The 22,627-nt window shown below is 34.7% G+C and overlaps 3 protein-coding genes across 3 annotated transcripts; 2 read left to right on the top strand and 1 right to left on the bottom strand.

The window, feature by feature from the left end:
• The first annotated feature begins 1,426 nt into the window (after positions 1-1,426).
• LOC133865231 (cell wall / vacuolar inhibitor of fructosidase 2-like) lies at positions 1,427-2,166 on the top strand. The gene has a single exon (XM_062301596.1). It carries the CDS (start codon positions 1,456-1,458, stop codon positions 1,984-1,986), a length of 531 nt encoding a protein of 176 aa, XP_062157580.1. The 5' UTR covers positions 1,427-1,455; the 3' UTR covers positions 1,987-2,166.
• Positions 2,167-10,705: 8,539 nt separating this feature from the next.
• LOC133866070 (cell wall / vacuolar inhibitor of fructosidase 2-like) lies at positions 10,706-11,299 on the top strand. The gene has a single exon (XM_062302634.1). The coding sequence runs from the start codon at positions 10,706-10,708 to the stop codon at positions 11,297-11,299; it is 594 nt and encodes a 197-aa protein (XP_062158618.1).
• An 8,497-nt stretch (positions 11,300-19,796) lies between these two features.
• LOC133866913 (ethylene-responsive transcription factor ABR1-like) lies at positions 19,797-22,104 on the bottom strand. Its single transcript, XM_062303570.1, has 2 exons — positions 21,211-22,104; positions 19,797-20,700 (listed from the first exon to the last, which is right to left on the bottom strand). The coding sequence occupies exons 1-2, from the start codon at positions 21,806-21,808 to the stop codon at positions 19,913-19,915; spliced, it is 1,386 nt and encodes a 461-aa protein (XP_062159554.1). The 5' UTR covers positions 21,809-22,104; the 3' UTR covers positions 19,797-19,912.
• Between the last annotated feature and the right edge of the window lie 523 nt (positions 22,105-22,627).

Below are 22,627 nucleotides of genomic sequence, written 5' to 3'. Positions count from 1 at the left end.
GCAGACACCAAACGTTATGGTTGAATATATATATATATATATATATATATATATATATACGTGACCCCCAAGAACAGAAGGAAGAAAGAAACAAATACAACATTAATGCATCAACTGACTGAACTGAATGCCCACAGAAACGCTGCATTATTCATCTAATTCAGACATAAACAACGTAATTAAACTGAAAACAAAATTAACATGTTACTAATTAAGGATCGATCCATGACTATCGCCAGCATTAATTAAGGTTGCTACAGTTGTTTACAGTGAATTAAATTAAGCATATATATATATATATATATATATATATATATATATATATGTATGTATATATAGTCTTTCGTTTCGTTAAGAATTAATTAACCTTTGTAGTAGTATTAGGAAAGTGTTCAAGAAACGTATCTAATTGTGATCATGTCGCACTAATTAAAAATTTAATGATTTCAATTCGGTACATTTGAACCTAGCTAGCTGCTTATTAAACAATTAGAATCTATATATAAATTAAATTAACCAATAAACAATCAAAGCAAGTTTAGGATGGATAAGTTTGACGTGTTATCTCATTGTGAAAACAGCTAGATCGACCTACCACATTTTAGAACTTACTGACACGTATCATTTTATGATTGGATGGTGTTAAATTTTTTTTGTTACTTATGTACGTGATTCCTATCACATACCGACACATGTCTATATATAATTTGTAAAAAAATTGTAGGTCTAGCACTACTCATTCATTTTTATCTAAAAAAAAAAAAAATAAGGAAAATAAAGAAACTAAAACAACAGCAATTGATCATTAAGATTACTATTTAAGAACGATTGAATTTATGTGATTATGAAGTTACTGATAACGGTAATTAGTGATAATATATTGATTTTTTTTTTTAACACACATTAAGGGCGTGTTTGGGATTGCGATTTCATAAACAAAAAATGCGATTTTAAACTAAATCGCAAAAAATAAACCGTTTGAAAATTGCATTTTTAAAAAATTTCGATTTGGAAACGCATAAAACTGCTTTTTCAAATCGCATGCAATTGATGCTTTTTTAAAAAAGTAGAATTTTAAAAATTAACCTTCGATTTTAAAGACTAAACTGCGATTTTGCTAAACATTTAACTGCTCACTGTTTTTAAATCGCAATTTTTTAAATTACAAACCAAAACAAACTCTAAATAAAAATGGGAAAGAATAAGAGACTTAATTGCGTTATAAATGAGAGAGAGCTGCGCGCTCCCCCTATTTATGAAAAATAAATTATATAGATTTTGGTCATTAAATTCCCAGCGCAAAAAATAAAATAAAATAATAATCTAAAAACCATCCTAAAATTATTGCAAACCTTCCAAAAAAGAGTCTTGTCTTGACTATAAACAGCCCCAACTCCCAAGTAATTAAGTTAAGAACACCCATAAACGTACGTTACTCGCTACTTCCTTCATTATATGATATCAATGGAGTTCTCCCATGGTCGCGCAGTAATGGTGCTTCCTCTTTCCTTGCTCCTTTTACTCCATTCTCTATCCCCAACAAATGCCGCAACGCAACTGGTTATAGGCGTTTGCAAGCAAACTATAAACTACATCAACTGCGTGGAAGCTTTGGAATCCGATTCCCGAACTCCGTCGGCGTCGAACCTCAAAGATCTCGCTAAAATAGCTCTTGGCTTAGCGCTATCCAATGCAACAGAAAGCAAATCTTATATCGACGGTTTGCTCAAGAAACACCGCACCGCACCCGTTGAGAAGTGCTCCTTTTGGTACGAAGCGGTGGTGGCGTCGTTCCGGAGTTCACTGAACGAATTGGAGGAAGACGCTTCGACGGCGAACTATGATGCAAAAATCGCTGGGGACTATGCCATTAGCTGTGAAAAAGAGTTGAGTACTGGTCAGGTTCGAATTCGAGCAATTTCGACAAGAAACAACTACGTGTTGTTATACAGTAGCATTGGGTTTGTAATTACAAATCAGCTTTGAGTTGTTCTTGTTAGAAGTGGTTTATTTTAAGTCATTCTAGGGGAATAAAAGAAAATTACTTCTTGTTTCTTTATGTTTTATGTTTTTTTGGTCTTTTCATAAGGATAGGAAATGTTGGAGATAATGTCTTTTTCAAAGCAACACATAATAAAATAATAAGTACTTTGCCTTCTACTTTAACTACTAGGACTTTTGTATTAAATTGATTTACTCTTGTCTAATATTATATACTATATCCTTATCCATATATATATATATATATATATATATATATATTAAATTGCTTTATATACTCTTTCCCAATAATGCTATATATTACACTATTATATCACCGGACTAATGTGGTAGTGGTTATTAGTCTTTGAATTTTTTGTTTTTTTAACGAAGGTTGATCGAATGACTGATGAACACTATTACATTAATCCAGTGAGATAGGGGTGAGATGAAGGTATAGTACGTCGCATTACTCATTGCCCATATATTAAAAAAAAAAATGTTATATACCATACAAACATCTCACAAGTATATCACAAAGTTGACGTCACAAGAGGTTTAGTAACCATTGTATTTTGCAATGCCACTTATTAAATCTTGGTCATCCATTTTTTAATAGCAAATGTGCAGTAAAAATAACCATTCGATTCCCGAATTCCGTCGACGTCGAAGCTCGAAGATCTCGCTAAAATAGCTCTTGACTTAGCGCTATCTAAGAGTGAAAAGGTGGTTGTGGTTAGCGGTTATTGGCTAAAATCGCTAACCGCCTAGGCAATTATCAAAAATCGACAACCACCTCTACTAACAGCCTAGGTGGTTGGCGGTTATTTCATAACCGCCGGTTAGCGGTTATATAACCGCTAACCGAACCCGCAACCTTTTTTTTTTTTTTTTTTTTTTATCAAAAGCTTGTTGGACCTATTTTGGCCTTTTTTCTTCTTCTTAGTTTTTAGGGCTTTAAATGTATGATACATATTTTTTGGTTGGTGTCAAAATGTCTATTATGAGTGGTAATATTGGATTATTTACTTGACAATCATATAAATGAAAATTCATAGTCAAAGACAATCATATAAATGAAAATTTACAACATCAAAAAATCAACAATCCAATACAATTATATCCATAGTCCACACACCCACACTCAACATATATAAAAATGAAAATTCAAATAATCAAACCCAACATAAACACTTCCACTTCCATTTCCACTTTTACTTTCACTTCTATCCACTTTCACCCTCTTCCATTCCCACTCAAGGGGATTCAAACAAAGAAAATTTAGTAGAGAAATTCAACCAATAAGGTAATAACAACAAAAAACCAACACTACTCCCATTTGGTCTTCTAGCAAAATCATATGGAGATAAAACAACAAGAAATATTATAAACTTAAAAAAATTGACAAACTAAGCAATTGTATTGTAATATAAATATCATGACAAGTCAAAAAATGATAACCTTTCTCTAGCATAAGATGTTTCAGTTCTTGAATTTGAAGGTTGATTGTGAGGCCCATCTACAATAGAAGAAGTTTGAGTTAAATAAATAAATAATGAAAAGTAAGTGAAATGAATTTATAAATAACTAATTCATAAACATTTACCATATTCATCATAACTTTACATAAAGTCCTCCAAATCCTCCTCATTGCTGATTGAGCGGTTCTTTAACCAGTCTTGTATGCAAATCAAGGCTTCAATGATAAGTGAAGACAATGAACTCCTAAAGTGATTCAATACACGTCTTCCATTGCTAAAGGTGGACTCAGAGGTGACGGTGGAAATAGGAATGACCAATACATCACGGGCTATCTCTGCGAGAGTGGGATATTTTGTGCATTAACCTTCCATCAAGTTAAGATATCAAAATCTATGATATCTGCTTCACACCCATCCAACAAGTATCGATCCACCTCTGACCTACATTTCAAGTCATTCTATGCCCCAAGGTGTTGGGAGAATATCTTTCTAAATTGTCTCATTCTATCTTCCTTACTACCATCACTACGAACATTCAAAGGATTGACATTTGATCTTCCTATATCCACAACAATGTTAGACGACCCCCCCTGAAACTTATTGTATTGCCCAATTAAATGATTCAGAAGGTCTCTCACATTTATCTCTATTTGATTTGCCAACACAAGCCCATTGCATTTTCTCAACCAAAACACAAACACCTTCATCTTGGAACACGGGTCAAGAACAAAAGTAACATACAATATTAAGTTGATCATATCCATAGTCCCCCGATACTTTTCATATTAAAACTCACAGAACTCGAGACCTAATCAATACTGAAACAACCATCATTCAAGGTATGTTGAATAATACAAAGTTGCAAGAAATATGAATTGGAGATGACATAAGTTGAACCAAAGAACATCAATGTGGCATCATAAAAAGTTTGCAAAAACGTCACATGCCTAGCATTGTCCCAATCAATATATAGTTTGAGGAGCAACAAAATGATTATACTCATATTCTGCCAATAGGTCAAAAGCTTTTTAGTGCTTCTCAGCGGTGCTCAATATTAAATATGTAGAGTTCCATCCAGTTGAAACATCTAGACACACCATCTTCGTACTTTGAATATTTTCCATCTCTATACAATTTTTAAACTTGGCCATCCTCTCCAGTTAAGACCTCACATAGCTCACTGTGTTCTTTATATTAGAAACACAGTCACCTAAGTCTTTCAAGCCTGCATTTACAACAAGATTTAAAATATGAGCAGCACATTGCATGTGAAGAAATTCTCCTCCCAAAACATTAGAACTCTTGTCCTTCATCCTCCTTCTCATATGCTCAATCCCCACATCATTGGCAAAGGCATTATCTACTGTAATAGTGAACACACTATCAATCCTCCACCCCATCAATAAACTCTCTATCATTCTTCCAATAGTTTCAACCCTATGATTGGAAATTAGGCCAAACTTCAGTATTTTTTTTATGCATTATCCAATTAGAATCTATGAAGCTAACGGTAAAACACGTGTAGTTTATATTTTGCAGGGATATTCATGTGTCGATAGTGATGTTTTACCCTTTTACCGCTCAAAAAAGCCTTCAACCTATACTTTTCTTCTTCATATAGTTTCATGCAATCTTTTTGTAAAGTAATACGACATGGTACTTTGAATTTTGGTTAAATTTCATTCATCAATTTCCTAAACCCATCACTCTGCACATGCCTAAAAAGCAACTCACTTTTGATAAAATACCGAACAACCAAATTTCTTACATTGTTCGAATTATACTTCATGAATTCCATTTGGTTGCTACTAGTGCCTTCTACTATTTTCTTAAGTGACATTTGCATTAACGTTTGATTTTTGGATAGTTTCGATTTCTTGAGTGTAGATTTTAAGCAATTAAAGATAAGGTGGGTCATCATAGGTGAAGTGTCATTTCTCTTATAGTGACGCCCTATCCACCTATTACAGTAATTGTACATAACTTTAGGGTTCTCCTTGTTGGCCAGTTTCATTTTTTTAAAGTGATTTCATATAATGGATTGGTTCACAAGTGGTTTTTTGAATTGTGATTGTTGTGATAGGAGGGAAGGTGCGGGGCTTCCAATATCTGTAGAGGAAAGTGTTCCATGATTGTCCTCTACCATAACATGGTTGGTTGCATCACTAAGAGTGTCATCCATCTGTTATTAGCTAGATAGATAATAAAATGTATTTAACAACCAACCAGTAGAACATGTTAGATACAACATATTCTACTAATAAAGTCTTGTAATTAGATAAAGGAGCTTCAATAAATAGTTGGATTAAATTTTTAAATGTGTGTTTCTTAGAAAAATGTAAATTTTTAAATGTGTATTATAAAAAATTAAACACCAACAATTTGATTAGAACCACGGTTGCTACATAAAACCAATAAAAAATAAAAAATAAATAAACCACCAAAAAGCACTCATGTTGTTTGATAAATAAATGAAAAGCCATTCCATATTTCAGTGTAAAATTAGCAAATCGCACATCTGCAGCTGGGAGAGAATACTGAAAAAATGATTCATACTTTCATTCCTGAAAAATGGAGGCAACTAGTAATGGTAAAGTGCAATTAGAACTGGTGCAGAAACTTGATTGCTGAAATTATTTATACAATTGGCAGATATGTTCATTTACATTGTCCATGATGCACATAGTATATAAATTGGTGAACCAACTTGCCCAAAAGCTGGCATGAAAAAGATCTCTGATTCCCAATAAGCCAAAACAACCCCTAACAAATATTTTACATACACTCAAAATTTGCCTGAATTGTAGCTAGTAGGTCGGAGGTGGATCGATATTTGTTGGATGGGTGTGAAGCAGATATCATAGATTTTGATATTTTAACTTGGTGAAAGGTTAATGTACCAAAATATCATAATCTCGCAGAGATAACCCATGATGTATTAGCCATCCCTATTTTCATTGTTGCCTCTGAGTCAGCCTTTAGCAACGGAGGATGGTATTGGATCCTTTTAGGAGTTCATTGTCTTCACTTACCGCTGAGGCCTTGATTTGCACACAAGACTGATTAAAGAGCTGCTCAATCAACAATGAGGAGGGGTTGGAAGACTTTATGGAAAGTTATGATGAGCATGGTAAATGTTTATGAATTAGTTATTTATAAATTCATTTCACTTGCTTTTCATTATTTATTTATTTATGTTAAAATATAAATATATGAAATAGAGACTATATGTGAAAGAGAGAGAGAGAGCGGAAATACATTAAGAACTACATTGTATTGAGTCTTGATACTCATTTAACATATTACAAGAGACCTCTATATATAGAGAGGCCATGAGTAGTGACCAAGAAACCTAGAGTAATTAAGGTAGGGAATAAAGCCTAATAGGAAAGATACGGTAAACATACGATTAAGAATATAAAATATTCTAATATCCTCCTCAAACACAAGGTGTTTGGGAAAAAGAAATGATATTTTTTTTTTTTTAGTTCGTCGGAAAAGTTGCTGGAGTTTGGCCGGAAAGTGGCTGTTAGAGGCGGAGGACAGCGACTGGTGGTGTCCGGCAGCAGTTGGTGGTGGCAGTGAATTATTTGGGCCTTGAATTGGGCCTGAGACTAGAGCCTTATAAAATAGGCTAAATTGGGCGGGTTTAATTGGGCCAAAATTGGCCAAAACCCATGGACCATTGAATATGGTCTGACCCGTAATTAAGTGAACCGGGTCTAACTCGCTAGTTCGGGCTAACAAACTTGGGCCGGTTTCTATGGCTATCCGGGTTGATCCGGATGGATAACGGGTTGAACCCGATCGATGGACTGGAGGCGCGTGAGCGCGTGGGAGGAGGTCCTGGATTTTCTGGACGCTCGTGGTAGCGCGTGGAGACTCATATGGAGGATGTCAAGGCTGATCTAGAACCGGCGGCTCTGGATTTGCCGATTAGTGCAGTCACGTAGACGATCGGTTGAACATGGCGGCGCGTGAATGGCAGGGCAGGAGTGAGCGGCGCGTGGATACTCCGATGAGGCTGGGATCGGCGGTTCTGGACTGGGCAGCTCCTGATTTGTCGATTGTTGCTGTCAAAGAGGCAATTGGCCGAGTATGGAGGCGCGTGGCAGCACGAGTAGTGTGCTTGAGGGGTACGTGCGACTGTCGTCAGCAGCGGATCTTCCCCAGATCATAAGATCTGGACCTTGCAGACCTGATTCTGAGATTGTTTTTCCAGATATGGCTGCGATGAAGGCGTGGAAGAGACTGATAGCAATTTTAAAAATGTGAGGCGACGGACGTGCGGATGACTGGAACTATGAGACAGTCGTAGAATACATGAATGATGCTTGGAAATGTCAATGACGTTTATTGAAGGCCAAAGAACAATGACTTTGATACCATGTTAAAATATAAATATATGAAATAGAGACAATATGTGAAAGAGAGAGAGAAAGCGGAAGAAAGAGCGGAAATATATTAAGAACTACATTGTATTGAGTCTTGATACTCATTTAACATATTACAAGAGACCTCTATATATAGAGAGACCATGAGTAGTGACCAAGAAACCTAGAGTAATTAAGGTAGGGAATAAACCCTAATAGGAAAGATACGGTAAACATACTATTGAGAATATAAAATATTCTAAATAAATTCATTTTAAGTTTATGAATTAGTTATTTATAAATTCATTTCACTTACTTTTCATTATTTATTTATTTAACTCAAACTTCTTCTATTGTAGATGGCCTCACAATCAACCTTCAAAACATCTTATACCTAGAGGAAGGTTATCATTATTTTTTTACTTCTCGCGATATGTATATTACAATATAATTGCTTAGTTTGTCAGTTTTTTAAAGTTCATAATATTTCTTCTTGTTTTATCTCCACACGATTGATTTTGCTAGAAGACCAAATTGGAGTAGTGTTGGTTTTTTGTTGTTATTGCCTTATTGGTTGAATTTTTCTACTAAACTTTCATTATTTGAATCTACTTGAGTGGAAATAGAAGTGGTTGGAAGTGGAAGTGGAAGTGGAAGTACTGTTTGTGTTGGGTTTGATTATTTGAATTTTCATTTATATGTTGAGTGTGGGTGTGTGGACTATGTATAATTGTTTTGGATTGTTGATTTTTTGATGTTGTGAATTTTCATTTATATGATTGCCTTTGCCTATGAATTTTCATTTATACGATTGTCGAGTAAATAATCCAATATTACCACTCATAATAGACAGTTTGACATCAACCAAAAAATATATATCATACATTTAAAGCCACCTAGGTGGTTAGTGGAGGCGGTTGTTGATTTTCAATAACCACTTAGGCACTTGCGATTAGTAGTTTTAGCCAATAACTTCTAACAGCCTTTTCACCTCTTCAATTATGCAACTTTACCAACCAATATGATTAACCAATCAATACTGTTGCCTGATATGACAAAATCAAAAGTTGAGAAAAAGATGAAAGTGAATCAGTTGATAAAACATAAGAGACAAAGAAGAACAGACAATTTACATGGCACTCGATCCGGTTCATAAAAAAAATAAAAGATATTGAATCAGTTGATACCTGGATGAGGGATGCGCTGTCCTGTGAGGGCAAAGGGAGGCAGTGCGGTGGCGAGGGGCAACAGTGAATGTGACGGAGAGAGAGAGAGAGAGAGAGAGAGAGAGATGAGAGGTTAGGGTAGGTGCAACGTGCGTGAGAGGAAATGAGAGAAATCAGATAATAGAGATGAGAGTTATGGCTCTTTAAACACCAAAATGGCGTCGTTTCAAATATATATATAAAGGTTGTTAGTGGTTATAACCGTTAACAGCTTTGTCAAAAACCGCTAACCGCCTTATTAGTGTAGTTAGCAATTATTTCCAACCGCTTTTGAAAGCGGTTTTACGATTTTGTGGCTAGTGGTTATAGGCGGTTAGCGGTTAGCAGTTAGCATGCGATTATTTCATCCCTAGCGCTATCCAATGCAACATTAAGCAAATCTTATATCGATGATCTGGCAAGTCTGCTCAAGAAAAACCGCACCGCACCTGTTAAGAAGTACTCCTCTTGGTATGAAGCGGTGGTGGCATTGTTTTGGAGTTCACTGAATGAACTGGAGGAAGATGCTTTGACGGCAAACTATATATGATGCAAAAATCGCCAGTGACTACGCCATTAGCTGTGAAAACAAGTTCAGTTCTACTGGTCGGGTTCGAGTTCGAGCAATTTCGACAAGAAACAACTATGTGCTGTTAAACAGTAGCATTGGGTTTGTAATTACAAATCAGCTTTGAGTTGTACGTACGTATTCTTGTTAGAAGTGGTTTATATATTATAAGTCATTTTAGGGGAATAAAAGAAAATTATTTGTTGTTTCTTTAATTATGTTTTATGTTTTTTTGGGTCTTTTCGTAAGGATAGGAAATGTTTGGAGATAATTTATTTTTCAAAGCAACACATAATAAAATAATAAGTACTTAATTTGCCTTCTACTTTAACTAGTGGTATTTTCATATTAAATTGATTTACTCTTGTCTAATGTTACATACTTCATCATTATCTCATATATATTAAATTGCTTTACTCTTACCCAATAATGTGATATCTCTTATATCACCAGACTAATGTAGTAGTGTTTATCGCTCTTTGAATTTTTTGTTTTTTTAACAAATGTTTGATCTAATGGCTGATGAGCACTGCTACATTAACCCAGTGAGATAAATGTGAAATGAATGTGTAGTACGTAGCATTACTCATTGCCCATATATTAAACGAGAAATGTTACATACCACACAAACATTCCAAAACTGACGTGACAAGGTTTAGTAGCCATTGAATTTCACAATGCCACTCATTAAATCTTGACCATCCATTTTTTAATAGCAAATGTGCAGCAAAAATAACTGCATATATGTATATGTATATATATATATATGGAAGCCGGATCCATTCCAAAGACCAGGCCAAAAAGGGGAAAAAAAAAATTGATAAGGGTTCGGCATATATAGGAAGCACCCCAATTACTATCAATCTTCACAAAATGGGAAATATCTTCCATTAATTACAGGTTTTTTTTTTTTTAAAAAAAAAAAAAATAATAATAATTCCCTTAATTACAGGCTTGCTGATCTCCCTGACTATAAAAGAACAAAGAACAGCACTAGTATTCTAAATAAATAAGAAGCCCTAGCAACCACCATTCTCGCTGATCCACAAAAAAAAAAAAAAAAACCGCCATTCTCTCTACAAAGAACAGACAATATTAATGGCGTCTCCTAGTCCTAGGCATGTATTGTTGGTTGTTGCCGTATCCTTGTCTCTCTTCCTCTATTCTCCTTCTCCAACAGAGGCCGCCACTCCATACGCCCCATCGCCTTCGCCAACAGCGCACTCTACTCCCGAACTAGTGGAACACGTTTGTAGCCAAACAGACGTATACGAGTTTTGCATGAAAGCTCTTAGATCCGACCGGAGAACTGCATCGGCGCCCGATCTTCTTGCTATTGCCAAGATTGCCCTCGGTTTGGCAGCGGCCAATGCAACAAACGTGCGCAAATACATCGAGGGAATGGTGAAGAGGAGGAATATGATCAAGCCCGCCGCCCTGAAAGCCGCCCTTGAAAAGTGTGTTTCTTGGTACGACGCCGTGTTTTATTCATTCAGAAGCTCGCTGGCAGAAGTGGAAATAGATGCCATGACAGCAAACTACGATGCAATGGTGGCCGGAGACTACGTTCTTTCTTGTGAAAAGGAAGTGTCTTCTCGCGGAGTTTCTGTTCCGTCGATTTCGGCCAAAAGCGAAGTGATGATGCATTTTGTTAAGATTGGATCTACTGTCACAGATCTTCTTTGGACGTAATTGGTATCGATCTGTACGTACGTACGTCCTTACAGTTATTTACGTAATATTAAGCATAAAACGAAGTTATTTAATTAATTTTCCTTTTGATTCGATGAGTGTGCTGTGTATTTTTCTTAATTTGGATGCATCATGCATCCTATGATGGTTCAATATATATATTACCTACTCATGATGGCATGATATTAATTAGCAAAAAAAAAAAAAAACCGTTGGTGTGACAACGAAGCATCTCGAAAAATATAGCATATTAATGGTGATCACAGTACTAAATTATTTATTATATATATATAGTACTATTGCTTAAATGATTAAATTTAGTTTTGAGGGGGTCATATATAGCTTATGTCAAAGTTGAAATTACAATATTTTAGATCCAAAGGTCACAATCTCGTGACACAACTACCACAATCTCATGACATATGTCAACCAATATCCTCTCTATAACCTTATTCTTCTTTCTTTCGTTTATATATATATATATATATATATATATATATATATATATATATTTGGGCCTTTCTATAACATATATATGTACTCAAGCATTGGATTTGGCCAGTGCCTTATACGCATGGTTATATCTACAATAGCACAAATAGCAAATATTGGTCATCATTAAACTTACCATTGGCAAAGAAAAATGCCTAACGACAGGTGATAAGTTGTTGAAGTGGGGTAATCAAGGGGACATGAAGTGTGTGTTTTGTGGGCATTTTATTGAAGATAGAGACCACTTATTTTTTGCTTGCAGTTGTAGTGGCCGTACTTATTTGGAAAAATGTCATGACCTTGTGTGATGTTGTACGTTGCTCCCCCTTTGAGTTGGGAAGATGTGGTCAATGAAGGGCTGAAGAATTGGATCGAGGAAGAAATTAAGTTTTTAGAGCTTTTGTCTGTAAGCTTGCTTTTGGATCTGCTGTTTACAATATGTGGTGGAATATTAAGAATGCGCGCTATTAAACATGCAAATCATCCTCGTTTTTGAGGATCAGCTTCTACATAAAATAAAGTGGTAGATTAGAATCCGTACGTATTATGGGTAAAGGCAAATTTAGGAATATAGAGGCCGGGTAAAATTCACATTTGTCTAATTGGGGGATTAATTCCCAAATTATGGTATATATATATAGGTTGTTTTGTTTTACATTATTGCTGGGAGTTAAGATTTTGAAGTATGTAATTCAAAATCTGGTCTCTGCTTTTTTACTGACAGACTGTAAAGAGTTACAAATCTTGATATGAAATTGATTCTCATTCATCAAAAAATAAAAATAAAATTTTAATAATTGAACTGCCTGACAAAATTTTTACACCATATTGATCCATTGCTATAATTTGATCATTTAGTCATTCAAAATTTCAATCGTCTGTGGCAAAAGACCATCACATTGATGCAGTGAGTGTTATGAAAATTGAAATTTATGCAGAGCAGATATTAATATTAGAATATATAATATGGTAGGATCGTTTTCTTCTGTCAGAATATATGATTTGGTACTTACCATATAGGATAATTGCTATTTAATTAGCCAGAGGATTGATTGTAATTGTTGGTAATTGATTACCATACTTATTTTTATTTCCACTTCTACAATTGTAATATTTTCTATTTAAGTGTGATGAAATAATAAAAAGAAATGCAAAAAATTAATCTCAAATCTTATGTTTGAAAAGGTTTAGGTTCCCTTTAACGAATCTAAAGGGTTTAGGTTACCTTAAAACCTAACAAATTATCTTGTTACGTGTTTGTGAAATCAAAGAGTAATTCTATTAGTACATTAAGTGTCCATAAAAAAATGATGTGGCTTTTAAGATCACCATTGGGCATGTAATTGATCAAATGATGATTTTGATCAAATAATAATTTTAAAAGCCACTTCAATTTTTAATGGACACTTAATATACTAATAGAATTACTCGAAATCAAAGACCAATAAATGAGCCTAACTCACCTTTAAAAGACACCTTAAAAGATGATATGGACGTTCATAGCTTATAAACTTCACAAACTAGAAAAATCTTGATAACGTAGAATTCTTTAACATGCCCCTTTACTTGAATGATTTCACAGTGAAGTAGTCGACGAGAGAAAGGTCAAAATTGTTGTCCTTAATTTAGCAAATATCGAATGCAACAAACAGAAGAAAATTAAGACATCCATGCTTATGCTTGATTACGAGGAGACCAAGCGACAAGCGTTGTCTAAAGTCGATCCTGCGCAGACAATGCAAAATTTACTGTATATTTTTTTTTCAAATTGAAATGCCGCTTACACAAATTTGGCCACCTCAACAATTTAACAATTAAAATTTACAATTCAAGAATTATATTATTATTTTTAATTATTATCAATAGAAACAAAAACCCTTGCTATTCTTTGCCACCGCTCTGTTAAGAAAAGGAAGATCACGGATCGTTTCTCTTTGTCATATGCAGGACCAAACAAAGCCAAGACAAGCAAAAAAAATTAGCAAAACCCTATATTATGGCCTTAGTTGGGAGTGGATTCAACTCAAATATTTTTCTTAATTGGACTACTCAAATGAATTCAACCCTTCTCTCATTTCGGCCCTGATTTTTGCGTCCAGCCCACATGGGTTTTACTTTGAGGGCCGGGATGTTACACCTCATTCTTCAAATTATCTCCCAACTATCTTTTTTGCAAATTCACCGTGGGATTTGTGGAACTAACATCTAGTGTACGGAAGAGTAATGCTAGAGACTATCTTTTTATCCTTCCAAATTGATGTGGTTCTTAGAAGTTAAAATTATTATTGAATTTGAGATGAATCATTATTGAATTTTGATCCAATATTGATTTTAAAAGCCACATCAATTTTAGGAGAATAAATAGATGATCCTTAGTATTACTCGTGTACGGAGTTAGGTGAAAGATGGGAAGGAGAATGAGAATTATCATTTCTCTTTTACTTTACCTGTACGCATTAATTTCCACCTAATAATAATTATTCTCCCAATATACGAGGTTGTGGTTGAACTTCCAACCGAATACAAATTTCTTACAAATTAACCTTTAAAAGTTATGTGTGTGGAAACAGTTTTTTCTTTTTTTAATAGCAAATGATTATCACATGCTATTTTAATAGCTTAAATGACACGTGTCACTTTTAAATGTTGATTTGTAGGAGTTCTCTACAAACCAGTTTGTAGATTGACACTTGGAAAAGTCATGAGCAAATCCATCGAAGTGATTCGTCATCATTGATGCGGATGTAGTTATTTGTAATATCTGCATCCTCAAAATCAATATATCACTTTTAGATATTCGCATTATGTTTTTACCAACTGCATCATTGCAGTTATTATACGCTATCTGCATATTAGGTAATGTGCCTATTGTGGTCTTTTGAGCCTTCTTTGAGTCTCTAGTAAGGCCTATTTTAAACGAATTTGAAAATAATTTGGGTTTGTTTTAATTTTTTTTAAGCCTCATTTGTTTTTTAAAATATATTGATTTCATATTACTTTTGCCTTTTCGCTCAAGTGTTACACGAGAAAGCAATATAACCAACAAAACCAATGTAAACATAATCTATACTTAATTCAAAATGACATCATTTTGGTATTAAACATAATCTATCCACATTCGCATATGCGGATAATGATTTTTGCTAACTAGATCTGCATCCGCATGTGCGGATAACGGATGCGTACTGTTAATATCCGCCCTCATATACACCCCTACACCCAATCATAACTGCCATCAAGTTCAATCCTTGAAGGAATATGATCATTTCCATTTCATTTTTAACAGTGCACATGATCAGGATTTAATGTTGTTATATTTAACAATGTAGATGATGCCACGTGATAAATAAGTTGACACGCCATTCAAAAAAATTAGATGACGTAGCATTATTTATACCGTTAAATGTAACAACATAATTTCGACTATGAAATAACTCATCTCAATTACAAGTAAAATTAAAAGGATCCTTGTCCATCATTGAAAGGGGCATTTGAAGTTGGTGCCAAGTGTGGATTTTATGAAGAAAAAATAAAGAAGATAAAAACTATGAATATTTTCACATCTTAAGACCTAAATTTGTATGTGAATTTATACTGAAAACAAAAACAAGAACAAATTTATTAAGGTTTGCTTCCCAGTAAGGTTGGCAGAGACGAAGTTGGAGGGCAAAAAATCCTAAAACAAAATCTACCCCGATCCCAATAAATAATAAAATAAAATAAATAACATGAACTTTTTACCCCAAACTCAAGCTAGCCTCCAAAAACTGGAGAAAAAAAAAATCTATGATGATTTGGCCCAAAAAAAATTTATATATATAAAAAAATATTTTATAACATAATTCTTGAAAAAATAAATTGAATTTTTTAAGCTCAAACCTAAAAGCTCCTAGGCTAGCCACCAACATTTTCAAAAAGATGACTCGACCCTAAAAATTTTATATAGAATGACATCCAGAAACTTGATATGACACATTTCTACACTTCTTTTACCTATTTATTAGGACTATTACTCCAACTTTACCTAAGACCGTCGTCAAAGCTTCATTTTAACTTCGATATTTTTATTAGACTTGAATTGAGATTATTTTTCCATTTGTCTTGGAGTAAGATTTGGCGGTTTCAGATCTTCAAAGATTAGATTTTGACTGGGAGCCATATCTCAGTTCAATTGGCTAGGAGTAGGGACCGAATTTTTCAAGGAGTCGTAATTGGACCCAAATTGTGACTAGCTCCTACCCCAATTCGACTTTTAGTAGTAGTCTAAGGATGGCTAGTTTGTGTGTTTATCACCCAGAATAAGCCGATTTAGGAGTCTTGTTGTCTTGACTTGAGACCCACAATTAACAATTTTCCATAAGCCGGTGAGAGTGAAATTATTCCCAACAATATATTCTTTCTCCTGGCTAATCTCATTGCATTGTATTATTTCGACCAAGTCATGGATGGATTTACCACTTTAGCTGATAGCATGTTGGCAGTTAGACAGCCACACATAAAATTTGCTAATTGATAAGATGCTTAGGTGCTTTACTGTTTTGGTGTAGGCATGTGATTAAGTAAAAGCAAACGGCAAAAGTCCCGTTCATGATGTTTATTTTTATAAACGATTTTAGTTTTTTTTTTTTTTTTTTTTCTTTTTACAAAGTACTTGTTCAGTTATTTTGGCAAAACGACTCAGAGAATCGGTTATGTGTTTAGTTGTTGTTCAAAGTAAAATTAAACATCTAAGTGAGTAATTAAGTTCATATTTTTTTTGGCTTAACTTGTGCATGCATAGACTCAATCTGTAAATACATAATTTGACAGGATCAAAGAATAAAAATTCAACGGTTGGTGAAACTACGTACAAGTAGTACCGTAAACTTAATTGTCACACAGTTTGGATTTGTCGCAGGATCCATGAAAGAAAATGGACCACCGTAATTTAATAATTTTAGGCTGCAGTCGTTACAGCTAAGGGGTTTCTAAAGCAGTTTCAAGCCCAATTTAATTTGGACACGTACGTACGTTTCATCGAGAGGCAGGTGTGATAGCAATGCGTGGACCAGTCTTTTCGTAGGCAAACCACCGTCCTATAATTTTCGTATTCAATTAAAGTTTGTTTGGTTTGAGTCATTTCAGGAACTTAATGAAAAAAAAAGGTGCCAGGTTTTGTTTTCTGATTTGTGATCGATCTCAGTTTTTCATATAAACGAATGCCACTGTCCAAAGGCACTTTAATTCACTTCAACAGGAAAATTGAATGGCATTTTCCCGGAAAATTTGGTTCCTTGGTTGTTCACAGTTGACTAGGAATTAGGGGCGGACAGATCGACTGCTAACATAGTTCGCAATCGAGATTGTCACGTTAATATTGTAGGATAATTGTAGAATAAAAATAAAATTTTTAGCATTACTCTTTAGGCAATTAATTGTATTTAAAAAATGATATATGTATTTCTAAGTGCTTGGAGTATTCTTAATGGCTTCTTCATTATTTTCTTTAAATTTAGCTTTCAAAATCTACTTTAAGGGTTTTAATTAGTCACTTTTTTAAACTATCAAATAACAAACTCAATAAATGTTTATTTACTATATATATATATATATATATATATTAATAATTCATATTAATATTGTCACATGGAACCGCTTTTACTTATTAGAAAAATGAAAAATATTGGCACAATTTGTAAAAAGTACTTTTAAAAAAATTATAACATTATCTTTTTTTGTTCTTTAAATCTTAAAAAAAAAAAATTGACAAATATTTAGTTTAACATTTGCTAAAGGATACTCGGACAAATGAATTAATTCGTATATATTTTTACGGCAAAAAAAAAATAATACACAATTATTTTTGGTAAGTAATTGTGTTGTGAAATATTTGTGTGTTGTATAGTAAAAAGTGATTGATGTGGTATAAAATCTAAAAATATTTTATAAAAAAGTGAAAAAGTTTTATTTTATAATTAATTTTTTATTTGAACAGTAATAAAATATGATTGATATGATATAAAAAGTATATAAAAATTAGATTGTTTTTTATTTGACTTTTTTAAAAAAAAGTAAAAAAATAAAGATAAAGAGTTGAGAGTAGTTTGTCAAACAAGCCCCCGGAAAGCGTTTGTCGGAATATTTTGGAAGCCAAAAAGGCATAGGAATACTTTTGTATTTACGTGGTAGAACACTATTGGTCCCACAAAAGACCCTAGTAAAACCTATCCTAGGACTAGGAAAATCCAAATCTGCTTCTGCTCTTCAGTCTTCACCCAAAACGGTAGGTAAGCAACCCAACCGCCAAACTGGGTGACACACACATTTTTACCTCATTAAAGCAACGAAAAACGATTAGGAATAATTACTGTACGTTACGAACTTCCGGGTCACCAAACGCGACACGTCTCTCCCCGCAGAATAGTACACTACTGTCTCGATGTCGACGCATCCCCATAATTGCGTCAACCCACCATTTGTACGGTGCACACGCGGCAAGTGGGGACCACCTACAAAACAGGCCTTCTGTCTCGTGCGCCACACGTGTGCATGATCTCATTGAGGACAAAACCAGAAGGATTTTGATTTTCCTTCCCCCTTTTGTTATAAAAGACAATCTAGAGGAGCGCGGAAAGCGACAGACGAAGCTTGGTTGAGACGTAAACTTTATTCTCAAGCAAACACATATAATAAATTAATAAATATGATAATATTATTTATTTTCTCTCGATGAATAAACTCCTTTCGCAAGTAAAATAATTTAATTTCTTTTTTTTTTTAAATAAAAAAATAAAAAAAATTATAGTTTTGATGTGTTTGGACCTGATCCAAACCCTCACCTGGGTGGAACTTATAAAAAAATAAAATATCTTCCCCTTTTTTTAAAAAAAAAAAAATTTTAAATGTGTTGTAAAGGACGAACATTAACGTTTAAGATATGGCCCAAAGTTGATCTTTATATTATGACCCACAGGCCAATATAATTATTATTATTTTTTTCTTTTTCTATTATACCGAGTGCCGACAAGGATTCCAATATGAACATGAAGTTCTTGTTGAGGATGCTCACCGAAAATAACAAATTAAAGCAGTCTGAAAACAAAAAGGTTTAGCACGTTTTTTTGTCTTCAGAAAACTTCTGTTTAAAAAAGTTTTCTATTTTGCATTAATTTTTTTTTTTAAATTAATTATTGAATATTTGAAACTCACGTGTAAAAAAAAGATCTGATAATTAATTTAAAAAGAAAAAAATTATTAAAATTATATAAAAATAATGTAAAAAATTATACAACAACCATTTATTTAATAATAATATTGTACTTCAAGTCGGAAAGAGTTCCAAGTTTTAAAAGTAAGATTAGGATAAGGTTGAATTAATCTAATTAAAAAGATTTTGGATAAGAAAAGATTAGGAAATTACATGGAAAAAGCTGGTTAATTTTCTGTGTACTGAAAGCCCCCCCCCCTGGATGGGACATGTGGATCGAGAACATTTTGCAGCGGACATCCAATCATTTTCACCGGGAATACTTCGTTCACCATCACCCATATTTTTATAACTTCATAGAAAGATTAACACAAGGAGGTTATATCGGTCAAGACACTAAAGAAGATAGCTTTATAACCCCATAAGCAATAGATAAACATCGTGGACAGTTCTCGACCGGAAGCTTAATAAATAAATAAATTAAGTACATTAGTTAATTCTCTTTCATTAATCCGTGGCCGCAACGCAGATTGCGGACACAGCTGGTTTGTTGGATGATCAAAGACAAATGTAAACATCAAATCTTTTTTGGTACGGACTCTTGAGACAGATTAATTCTCTTTAATAATTTTTTTTTTTTTTTATGATTTTTATATAATTAAAATGGCGTGAAGTTACGACATCTTAATTATATGACCTTTGAAATAGTTATCTCGTTTTTCCATCTAACTTTGTATTTTTTTTTTATTTATTTATTTTTTTTTTAAAAAGTATCTAATTCTTCCTTTTGCTTTACCACAGTGGTAACAAAAAAATAAATAAACCCCAAAGCAACATGCTAATGCAAAAGTACATTAAAATCATAAATCATAAACCAAAAAACAACAAAATAATACTAATTATTTTGAACAAAAAAAACAATTATGTGATCAATTTTAACTTGAAGAGCTACGATAGTGACTGGAATCGGACCACGATGGCAGCGCTGGAAAATCTGAAGAACCGCCGCCGCTGCTGCTCTGATTCTGATTCCCGGGTGGTCGAGAATAGCCCATGTGCGGATCAGAAAACAGAGGAAATGAAGCAGAGGACGAAGAAACAGAGGGTGCATATAATGAAGATGAAGAAGCTAAAGAAGACGATGACAAAAACGGTGGTTGAAGAGAAGCCAACTGCGACCTATAGAACATCTGCTCCACCAAAGTTGAGGGTTGCTGTCCGATATGAAACTCCCCAGAACTCTGGAGCAACTGGGAGTACTCCATGTAGTCCCTGAGAATGTCAGAGGAGCCTTGATAAGGTTGAGGCTGAAAGAACTGTGGCTGCAATTGCTGCGACGACGGTGTTGAAGGCAACTGGGTTGCCGGAGAATCTGAAATTGATACTGATGCTGAGGCCGCCGCGGAGTAATTTTGTGGAGGCGCTACTAGTCTGACATTTTCAGGGAAATTGAGCTTGGCTCTGTTGCCTCTAAATCTCAAGGCGGCTTCGTCGTAGGCTCTGGCTGCGGCCTCGGCGGTGTCGAATGTGCCGAGCCAGACCCTCGCAGCCTTGTGGGGATCGCGTATCTCGGCTGCCCATTTGCCCCATGGCCTCTGCCTCACTCCTCTGTATCTTCTCCTTCTCTCGCCGGTTTCTTCGTAGGACGCATTTTCGCTTGATGGCGCTGCCGGATCGGTGGGGGTGGTGGTGGTTGCAAAATTATTTGTAGCTTCTTCTGTTACTGTAAAAAGAGAGGGAATATATCTTTCATGGATGTGGAAAACAATGTAATGATTGCAAGACAAATTTTTTCATAACAATAGGGCCAAGTAAGTGGGAGTTTCGATGCCAAATTAAGGTAGTGAAATACTGTAGCATTGCTAATTCTAGAGAAACAAAATTCTGATCATAGTTAATAATAATAATAAGGTGATAATAAACTGTTCAACACATGCAATATTAGATAGTTTCACACTTTTTATTTTAACTGTATTATTAATAATTGTGCAATATCTTCTACCAACACAAAGTTATGAATATAGGGAAAAAAAAAAAAGAAAAAAAAGGAAATCGGTGAAAAAATAAAGTATTATTCTTTTAGATTATTGAAGTTCTATGAAAGAATTTTGATATTAAATGAATAAATTGGAAAAACCACACCTAGTTGTATGGTTAACAATATCGGTAAGAAAGGAATGATACAGAAAATGAATGAAATTCGAATAATTAAGTGGCTTGGATTCAAACTAACCAGTTGCACCAGATGCTGAATCTCCCAGTGATAATCTGAAATCAGCAACGGGCCCTCTATAATTTCTTGGAATGGACTGATCAATCAACTGAGTAACACTAACACCCTCTTCTTCACGCCCTCTTTTTTGCCCAGCCCATGAGCTAGAGCCAGAGCCAGAAGCAGAGGCAAAACCAGAGCCAGAGCTAGAAGAGAGAGCCGACAAAGGCGGAGAAGGAGAAGTATAACTAGAAGAGTAAGCCGGCAAAGGTGGTGGAGAAGGATAATTATAAAGCCCTCCAAAGCCTGACGTGGTTGAACCGCTCATATCAGCGGCCTGCCGCCATACACCACTTTGTCTCTGGCCTGACACCACGTGCCTTAGCGCCGTGACCATCGCCGACATCTCTCTAGCCCTGGTGTTATCCGAAAACATTGGCTCCCGTGCCGTCACATCCACAGGGTGTATTGGCTGGTACATTTCTTGTGTTTGTGAGATTTCTGATGGTCCTTCTTGACCATCTCTCTCCAACTCATCGCCTCCGCCCCCACTGTCTTGAGCCGGAAACCTGACAAACTCGCCTGAGCCCCGCTGGTTCGCCACCTTTAGCAAGCACATGTAAAACTCAGTGATAATAAGAGAAAGTAAGACTGACACAGGTAGTATTTTGACGAATCGTGAAAACCCCTTGAGGATGTAACAAAATCAACGGTTTATAAGGTGATGGGGAATTCAAACTTGAACGGCCGCCATTAAAATAGTATTGCCGTATCTTGGCACTCCCACACGACCGTGACACCACCTTGGGGATAACTATGATTATTATGGGTTTATAGAAGTGCCTTTTGATTTTTGTTTTTCCACCTTTTTTTTGTTTTTTTTTTTTCTGTGATGCCAAAAACAAAAAACATTACGGTGTTATGCGTTCACACCGAGCTTTTGACTGATTATTTTGGGGAATGCTAGATGGAACTAATTATCGGCGGCCCTTGCTGCTTCGAGGAGAATTGTCGGTGTTCTTTTTGATAGAGAAAGAAATCATGTTTGAATTGGTTTCTTGGCCGACATAAAAATTTAATTATGTGGGGGGTGAAGTTTTTAGGTTTTGGATTAATCTAATCTAATCTAATGATTGTTCCATAATTACGAAGTGGGGCTCGGGGAAAAACGTTTTTAATTAGTTTGGGCATAAATGGATTTTTACTGAGAAAACTTGGTTAGAGTGGGGACGTGTAGACACCAAACTTAATTAGTTTAAAAATAAAGAGTTTTAGATTAGGTTGTACACGTACGACAGCTGGGTTACCACGCTGTTTGGGTGCTACTTGTCTAATTTTTAATTGCTTTTATATTCTAACCTTCGTAATTTGTGATTTTAAAATTTACGATTTAAAAATATAATTTTTAAAAACATAGTTCAGTATTTAACAAAATCGC

This window comes from Alnus glutinosa, chromosome 4 (assembly GCF_958979055.1).
Source record: "Alnus glutinosa chromosome 4, dhAlnGlut1.1, whole genome shotgun sequence".
Lineage (NCBI taxonomy): Eukaryota > Viridiplantae > Streptophyta > Magnoliopsida > Fagales > Betulaceae > Alnus > Alnus glutinosa.
The sequence above is the reverse complement of the archived record's forward strand: the minus strand, read 5'-3'. Positions and strand labels throughout refer to the sequence as shown.